Source organism: Crassostrea angulata, chromosome 9 (genome assembly GCF_025612915.1).
Source record: "Crassostrea angulata isolate pt1a10 chromosome 9, ASM2561291v2, whole genome shotgun sequence".
NCBI lineage: Eukaryota > Metazoa > Mollusca > Bivalvia > Ostreida > Ostreidae > Magallana > Magallana angulata.
In genome coordinates this window covers 23,040,700-23,050,467 of record NC_069119.1, presented here as the reverse complement: position 1 = coordinate 23,050,467, position 9,768 = coordinate 23,040,700, and the positions used below count along the sequence as shown (strand labels likewise).

The 9,768-nt window shown below is 35.4% G+C and overlaps 1 protein-coding gene across 1 annotated transcript; it reads right to left on the bottom strand.

Annotated features, from left to right (window-relative positions):
• Positions 1-1,376: 1,376 nt before the first annotated feature.
• LOC128162653 (FMRFamide receptor-like) lies at positions 1,377-4,203 on the bottom strand. Its single transcript, XM_052825901.1, has one exon. It carries the CDS (start codon positions 4,197-4,199, stop codon positions 3,036-3,038), a length of 1,164 nt encoding a protein of 387 aa, XP_052681861.1. The 5' UTR covers positions 4,200-4,203; the 3' UTR covers positions 1,377-3,035.
• Positions 4,204-9,768: the final 5,565 nt, after the last annotated feature.

The following is a 9,768-nucleotide window of genomic DNA, read 5'->3' as shown; positions in this document are numbered from 1 at the left end:
GATAACAATTTCAAGCCACCCTTTTCTCAGTTTTCTTAAATGTGTTTGAAATTTATATTCCTCATTTTCTGAAATGAAGATTTGAAATTTTAGATTAAAAACATGTAAAATATCAAGGATGTGTTTTCTTTAGGGAATTGATAACATCCATGAATTTTAGCAAAATGATGTAATTTCAAAACAAATCTTGTAATCGGGTATCATTGGAAGTGATTCTTTTGTGCAATTCGGTTAAAAGAGATTTACAATTCCGTTTGAAAAACAATCTTAGCCCACCTAAAAATATTTGATAATGGAAACATTTTTATCTTACCTGGAAAATTGCATAATTGAACCTTAAACAAACTTTAGAATAATTGAATGAAAAGCTCTGAAAAAAACTTTCAAATCGGGAGTTTATTAGTTTATACTTTTATATCAGAAAATGGATTTTTTTTGTGTGGGTAAATCTTATCAAACGTGATAAAGTGCTGCTACTGTATCAATCCAATCGAGTGGTTGCTTTTCGTCGGGTTCTGAACGTGACAGAACGGTGTAACAAATAACTGGTCTTTTGACTGGTGACAAGTCCGTGGATGAAGAAGGAGAGGAGGGTGGATTTCCATTCCAATGGTAATCAATAGGACCCTCTCGTGTCCATACACACTAGAAAGTGAAAAAATTAATTAAGATTCAGTAAGAAACAATAGCCCGCCTCAATCTATTATTGATGGCGGCGTAAGAACGGTGATTTATTTTATTTTTCAGTAAGTAATATTTTCGTGCTAAGAGTCCTTACATCCGTTTACCTTATAATAAGAAAAATAATTTTACTATAGCAAAGAAATTGTTCCTATGAATTTCTGTTTGCTCAAAGATTGTGTCATCACATAAGTTTAACGTACCCAGTGCAGGTGTAGTACAAAATGTTTACCGTAAACCTGGAAATTTGTAATATCAATTTAATATTTATAGCAAGTTTGCGTATCTGAACACATTTCTTAGAACTCAAATTAAATATAGAAAATAAAGTGTCATTTTCTGATGACTTCAATTGTTGCGAAGATATAAATTGAAGAAGGTGTAAAGGTAGTGAAGCTATTGTTATACAAACCGAGTGAAAGACTGGCATACTAGTATGTATACATGTAAGTGTCAGGTATTTTCTTCACATAGGGAAGTAATAAAAAAAAGTCATCGTTGAGCGCTTTGAAACCTGCAAACAAATACGGAAATATTAACATTTTCGGCGTTTTCAATTTTTAGGCTTGATGTTAGTTCCTAAAAATTAGGCGTCCCAGAACGTCTAAATTTATTTTTAGAATAATATATATTTTCCCAAACTCGCAAAAGAAAACAACGCAAAAATATTGCAGATTTACAAAATCATCTGATTTATTGTTATCCAAATAATAGTATCTCAGGAGAAAAAAATCTTTCTTTGGGCAAAAATTGATCAGCACCCGCAATTAAGTTAAAAAAGAAATGTCTCAAATCCTTTCTTCAGAATAAAAATTTAAAGGGTTAGGGACCCAAATTATATCCTCACTGATTCAGATATAAGACACTTATAAATTGAAATTGATATCAGAATTCTGTTTTACGCAGTAGTGACAAGTTCAAGATTTCTAGCATTGATAATATTTGATATAAAATAGTTTTGCGTTTGATCATCGTATGTCTATATTTTATACTGACTCGTTTCCAATAATTTGGAATCTTTGATTAAGGGCTTCTGTATCTGAATTGTGCTAAAAACATTCCTTGTTCCTAAAATACACCGTACATGTTAGACTGAGAGCGTACAAAGTTTACCTAGTATTGAAGTATGTTATACATATATACATATATTTGTATATGTTAAAATGGTAAAAATGGGTTATGCCTCAAATTTAAATATATCAGATAAAACGATACAAGGACTTTCCCCATAAACTTTGAATACCTGGCGAGCGGCGTACTTCACCTTTACTGACACCGTTTTTTGAAATACCTCTCTGCAAGCTACACAGAACAACAAATCGATGATTTTCTTAATGAGGATCGATGGTCGTCGCCTCTTTATCGTATATTTCTACCTTTTGATGATGAAGAGTGAATGATATTAAATATATATGGGAGTGTCAAAATGTTACTGTTGATTTCATAGTTTAATAAGTGAATGTAGTAAGTTTGAAAATGATCGCATCAAACCACAAAGTCAGCTTGCATCCAGTTCCTTAAATTATTCAGGGTATCGCATTGTTTCGAAGTGTAAAAATTCTATATATAAAAATTATCTATCTAAAAATGGGGAAAAATGATTCTATTTCTAAGAAAACTACTAATTACCTAATTAAACATGCATTAATGACTTTCTTTTGGTATACATTACCTTATTGTTGTAACAAGATGAGCACCAGAGCTATCACCGGTGTCGGTCTTGCGACAGGTCTTTCGTTTTTTGTTTGGAGACCTGCGATCACATAAAGACTACCTTGCGATAATATTGAACAGTAGTTACTTTAAAATAGTCGGATTTGGCTGCGGGTCCTTCGTGATAAAACGAGGTGTTCGAATGAGTAATACAAATGTACTTGATTTTTTTTTTATCTAGAGGGTATTCCATATATTTGTTTCTGATGTGTGATGAAATATCCGGGGGAAACCATTGCATAATTCATGCCGCGTGAAGGTGCACCCAGAGAACTGTGAATGGAGCATATCTAATAAATTAATTTACGCCAACAACTTATACATTTCGAAGTATGAATTGTATTCAGAATTCCTACTAATGCCATCACACGGCCCAGACTAAAATACTTAAAATATAAATAATGCAACAGTGAATTTGAAATTCTAATGTAAGGAATTTCTCATTTCATTATCATACCTTGAAGGACAAGACTTAACTATATCAACTTAAAGAACCGTTTTGTCAATGAAACTTTATACATATAAACATCCTTTAACAATTTAACGTAATAAAACAACTGATTAATGAATCACAATAATAATAAGATAAACAGGTAAGTCACAATCACGAGACGCTTGTGCGGATAAAAGATCACACCATATTAAGAAGTAAGTCTGATTTTCTCGAGTTTGTGTATGTCGTTCACTTGCGTCTTTTCCGAGTCTCTGTAATGAACAGTAGATCTTAATGTCTCCAAAAGCTCGTGGTCGGAGCTTGATCCAGAGTTCCTTGAGCGCGAGAATACAGATTGTCCGAAAATTTTCTTAAACATTTTGAGTAACACCTTGCGGAACCGCCGCCCGACGGCCATGTAGATCAGGAGGTTCACGGACGAGTTTGTCACAAACAAAGTGTTCCCAAACGCTATCCACTGAATAAATACAATGGGATCGAAGAGAAAGTCAAACTGTGAGAATAGTCCCGGAGTCTGGCAACAAATGAAGACTATCACGATTAAAACCAAAATGAGACTAAGATTTGCCTCATTGTCATCTTGAATATTTGTGCCGATTCTCCTTGCACGCATGCGCATTAATTTTATGATAATCAAACAGTTTAAGATCGCTAGAAGAATCAGTGGAATAATGTAAATTAAAGCAGCGTACATCCATACCATGTACACTTTGTTGTAAAATGTCGTTTTGCCAAATGTAGTTTCCACAAGCATGTAGCATTCTCTGTCGTCTGTAGGGGAACACGGGGATTTAGACCTGTTCGCAAAAATTCTTGGAATGTTGTAAATGATTGAAATTCCACATATCGCGAACAGAATAATCCATGTCCTTCGCTTTGTGCATATTTTGGCTGCTTTGAATGGATGATAGATAGAGATATATCGCTCCACACTGACCGACACAGTTATCCACACATTGCACTGCTGGATGACCATCACAATATACGTCACTGGGGTAAATACATTGGGGTATATCACATCTTTAAAATACCACAGCCCTGGGTGAAAGAAAGACAAAGTAAACGGGGTCAAAGTTAGCGCGACTACTACAATGATTCCGGTATCCGTTAACACGAGAGCCCGCAGGAACAAAATGGTAGTCGAATGCATCTCCCGTCGCCAGAGTACGACCATTGTCAGAATGTTCCCAAAGACTCCGAACACGGAGAGAATCGGGAGGATTATGCCGTTGACCACGTACTGCATGTATAACGCGTTCTGCAGCGCGGTGTTGTTTCCCCCGCTGTCCTGGAGGAAGATTGCGTCCCCGTAGGAGAGGTTCAGCGTGAAGTTGATCTCACCCCTTACCATGACGGAAGTTACGTTCTAAGACTTATGGTGCCTCAGTCTCTGTAAAGAAAATAAGTTTACATTAGTTCAGCAATTTTTACTTAAATAGAGCTTCCTAGTGAGGCATGATGATTGCTAATTAGAACATGACTTTGAATAAGCGAACAGTTTTCTTGGTAGTAGTACCATTTGATTCTCTAAATAGGGGCACACATACTGTGACCAGAGCAAGACAAGACACTATAGACACCCCTTCAAGAGAAACTTCCTTTATGTTTAAAACAACGGTTGTTGTTGGCAAACTTGTTACAATAAGATTCACCGCAAATCTTGAAAAAAAAATCAACTAAAACTCTGAAGGAGCTCAATTCGGTAAATTCCTGAGTAATTGTTAGAGCTGCTCGTTAACCCGGGAAGCTGTGCCGTGCGATCCCACAACTGTTTATACTGGTGGTACAGTTTGCGGTGACGCGTCCAGAGAGGACCCGTCCGATAGAATACTCGCTGTCGAGCACAACGTGTCATTTTATGCAGCTGATCAAAAATAATTAGATCTTGTTAACTTCATTCTTCCAGGCGTTACATAAGCTTTAAAACCGTATCGGATTCCAGGGAGGACAGTAAGTTACTTAGGTTAAAGTTGTTTACTTAATTAGAAGGAAATTGTTCTGTAAAGTTCGCGCACTTACCTTTTCCTACTTGTATATCCAGTTAACCTCCTGAGAATACACAAGTTTACTATAGACTAAACTCCATTCATACATGCATTAGTCAGGAATTGTCAACATCCAACCATGAGCGCTTTTTGCTTATGAGATAAGTGGAGAAAAGTTTGTTTGTTTTATAATACCCTATCGATTCGGCGAATATTCTCCAATAGAAAAGGCAACGGCGAACACGGGGACCAATATTACCCACAAACAAAATAAACGCCCAGAAAAAGTTTATATAGTTAAGTGACTAGCGATTACGCAATGGTCATTCTCCATCAGTGCATTCGATATTGATTGGAGGGGGCGATTTAAAGTTTGAATCAACACCATTGGCTGGTCTTTTGAAAAAAATGCATCATATACGACCCAACTGGAATGACGATTTTAACGTCGGGCTCTGGCTCATCCCTGTGGTGACATTTTCTTCTGATAATAAAATTCAGACGCGTATCGACTCTAGACTATTTCGCAAAGATTTCATATCTCTCATTCCTGGGAGGGAGTGAGTTAGACTTACCTTTAAAAAAACCCAGGATGATAAGCAAAGAAACACCCCTGAACTGCTCCACGTAGCCAGGCGATAACACAGACCATGCACTATCGCTTCAAATTACTATTTAATTATATATTTTTTAAAATTTCCGTTTCAGTGGCACATTATTATAAATAAGAACAATTAAGAAACCGCATGTATATAAACTGCCTGGAGTTAATGAAAACACTGAAAGTTCGTGACATCTTATTTATGTCCACAAATCAAAATGACTAGATGTTAACACCTCTTATATACATAATAATTCTGAAAAATCAACCTTATTTTGGGTATTTGTTTTACGATTTTTTCACTCAATTCATCAAGATGGATTTACATGCAGAACAATAATATGCTTTGACAGTCAAGGAGATGCAATGTAAGCTGGTATGCTTAATTTTATTAAATTTCGATGTCCCTCGGACATTACCATAATAACTGTTATTGTTTAGCAATCAATGAATCTTATATTCGGGGTTTAATCTGGGTTCTATTTCTTTTAAGTGGACCCGCGTCGATCTGGCTTGAAGCGAGACGGGGTGTGCATACACCGCCGGAAGTGGTAAAGGTTTTAATGGCGGAATGTGACACCACACTGACCGTATCACTACGCGTCAGAAAGATATTGCCTTTTAATTAAGGTGGCTCTATACACCCACAGTTTATTCCAATTTTCAATAGAAGACCACAAAACATATACTTATCAAATATTAAAATGATGATAGGGATACTATAGGTATTTTTAAAGAATTTGTTTATGTTTTTTCGTGTTTTTGTAAAATAATTTTTAAAAAGTTAACTATGTTCGCTTCGCTAGCCAAGAGTTTTCGGTCCACTTTGCTCCCCATAAACCCTTGGCGGATTTCATTACGAAAACTCGGTGACAAGCTCCGTTTTATGATTGGCTGCAGCTGCGAGTAGCTGATCCAATCGCATGCTTGTAAATATAAACTTTAAAAGAAAACACGTGTGATCTTTGGTAAAACATTCGGTGCTTTTAACAGTTCTCGAGTACAGTGCCTCCCCAACGATGTTCTAACCAGATCGCTTTAAAAACCAATATTTTTTACTGGGATTGAACATAGTTCTACAAACTTGTCAAGGCTCGCGTGATAGCATGGGAAGTAAACATGGCGAATGTAGAAGTTGCCTATCCCGTTAGTATATACGTTCCTGTTTATGGTTATTGCTTTTAAAGGTTCAATGAGCTCTGTTTTATTTAATTTCTTTGGTCACGACAACGATACCTGGTTTTATGGGATGAAAGCTTTCATATAAATCGGCGACTTTTTCACTCCCGGTGTTTTATAGCAGTTTTCCCCCCGGAAAACCTACTATATAGTAGCCTTTCCCCCGGGGGGGAAAGCTACTATATAGTACCTTTTTCCCCATAGTAGGGTTTCTCCCTCACGTTTTTGGTTCAGATTTTATAAAAAATATTTATGGAAATCCAGTAAGGATTAAAATCAATGTTTCTACACTCCCAGGTTGCACACATGTACATATCTGCATTCATCTGTACAGGTTAAGTTTCGTTTTGCCGATTTGTTATTTTTATAGACAATGCTGAAAGTTGAACATGTGTGTAATGGAACTTAATTTAGGTAATTTATTGAAAAAAAGTTTTACAAGTTATACACTTATATGCATAATTCTGTGTTCTGAAATTGTAGTAAACGAGAATGTTTTAAGAATTTCTTAATAAATCTATCAGACTGTTTGTCTGTTTGTAAAAATTTCATCCAAGCTAAACCTCTGTTTTAGAGAAATTTTGTTTCCGATGTTTCAGAGCCCGATTTTTTAAATCCTATTATAGTAATTATAGTGCATATTCTTTAGGGTCCAATGTCTCATAAACTAGTGATGACCATATCACCATATTTTTATAGTGGCAGTGGTTTACCCCTTGAAGATGACTCTGAAAATTTCAGCCCTCAGGGTAGGGGCCCTTGATGTTTCAGGGCCCTATGTTTAAAACCCCATTATTATGATTGAATAGTGTTCTATAAGTGGGGACCCGAATCTCAAATTCTAGAGATGACCAATTAACCATATTTTCACAGTGGTAGTGGTATACCACTAGTAGATGACACCAAAAATTTAAGCCCCCATGCAGGGTACGAGCCTTTGTTGTTTTCGAGCACGATGTTTGAAATCCAGTTATAAAGAATATGTATTTTTTAGGGCCCCATATCTCAAAAACTCTAGATAACCACATGCACATATTTTTACGGTCATTTAAAAGTAAAAACATCATTTAAAAATACACAATCACTCATAAAATGTTTACATCATAGTATCTCGCGTTTCGTAGAAATGTGCTTGAAAATATGGATATGCGTAACTTTAAAACGAAATGGTAAACACTAACTTTACACATGCTTTTAATACATAATTAAAATACCCCTTACCCATGATTTAGAACCCCATCAATCAAAGTAAAACTAAAACATTTCATTTTCTCATTATATCATTGCACCCTGTCTCCCGTTTGATATTTAGAAGAAGAAATATATAATTGTTTTTAAGATCGTCAATTCTAACGGTATTAATTTAAATTTGATAGCCTTTTGGACGAAGGGAGTAATACATTTCCACTTTTTATTCCCTTCCTCTACAAAATTAAGTCAAGATTGGTCAGTTAGTTCCCTGGGAGAAGCTTGTACATTGATGGTAATACATTGGAAAATCAAATTTTCAAACCGGCGTATTTTCACTCGTGTTCATAACGTCGAAGTCAAAACTGTAGATAAGCATCGATTAGATGAAAAAGATTCGAGGTATTCCGAAATCCGTGTAAAAGTTGTTCCAAAAAGGGGTGAGAACAGGTGAAATAAACGATGATGACACATGCATGTTATGAAGGCGCATCCCTTAGTTCATATTTGGAGTTGAAAAAAATAAGTGCCATGGTTATCCTTTTTTGTGAGAAATTCATATCATATCAGTTATTGCAAATTATTGTCACGAATGGTCCGCAATAAACATGGCCGGAAAGTAAAAATGGGGGAAAATCCACTATATAGTAGGTTTTCCGTGGGGGTAATCTGGCTATAAAAAGGGGGAAAGCCCACTATATAGTCAGCTTTCCTTGGGAGAAAAACTGCTGTATAGCCATTTTTCCGGGGCACTAAATGCCATGGTTATCCGAAAAGGCACTATATAACACCGGTACACAGGTCCTTACAAAACACTAGGTATAAAACATTCCATGCTTTCCCTAGGTTATAACTTAATTCGTATTTAATAGCATCGTTAATTATGTTCCGATATTCGGTAGTCAACATGTTTTCAAGCTATATTAATGCCGTAGTGTCACTAGTGTGTATATAACCCGTTATTTAATTCGATTAAAATGTAAATGTGTAAGGGGCGCAACTCAGGTTGCTCGCTAGGTAGCGCCACCACATCACCGAGTTTTCGTAATGAAATCCGCCAAGGGTTTATGGGGAGCAAAGTGGACCGAAAACCCTTGGCTAGCGAAGATGACTATGAACAAATTGAGAGAAATTTTGTTGTCATATGATTGATATTTCTTTCAGACACCTAAAAAAAATATAACACTTCTTAACATTAAAAAATGTTATTATTGCAATTTGTTTTAGTATTTTCTCAAAACATAATTTTTCATATAATTTATTCTTACTCTGTTCACAAATCATCCGAAAAAGTTGCTTGATATTATAAGAAAATGTATCTTAATAAATGTGACATAAAAAAATTGAATGAAAATCATTGCAAAAAAAACACAAAAAATATTTTAAATTTTATTTGGTATGAAAGTTCCTCAGGTAAGAGTTATTGTACCTAATTCCCAAGCCCCAAACACCTTGGGGACTGTTCATTTCTGAGTTGAAGAAAATTTCCTAAATATCATGTAGGGATTATAACTACATACATATTTCATTATAGGCCTATATAAAGGAATATATTTGCTTTAACGCAAAACTAAGTCAAATAAATAAAGAGGGAAATTAAATAATAGGATTTATGTAAACCAACCTAAGAGAAATTCAAAGCCACGTACCTTCCATCCCCTTAAGGTGGTAAGGAACATCTGTCAATATTAATGTGGATTAAACTTTATTATAATTGATATACTTTCACCGGTTACGAATTTTCTTTCACAGTATTTAACCAAAAAATACCTTTTAGAAAATTTTGGAAAGTTAAAATTTTTTTCGTTCTCGTCGGGATTCGAACTCATGACCTACAGGTTTGTAGGGAATCCACTACACCACTGCGCTACGCTGTAATATGTCGGTGATGGGAAAGAAACTATTTACAAAATTATTCTTGATTTTATTGTTTATTTCGATAAAAAATACGACACAACGTGAATGTG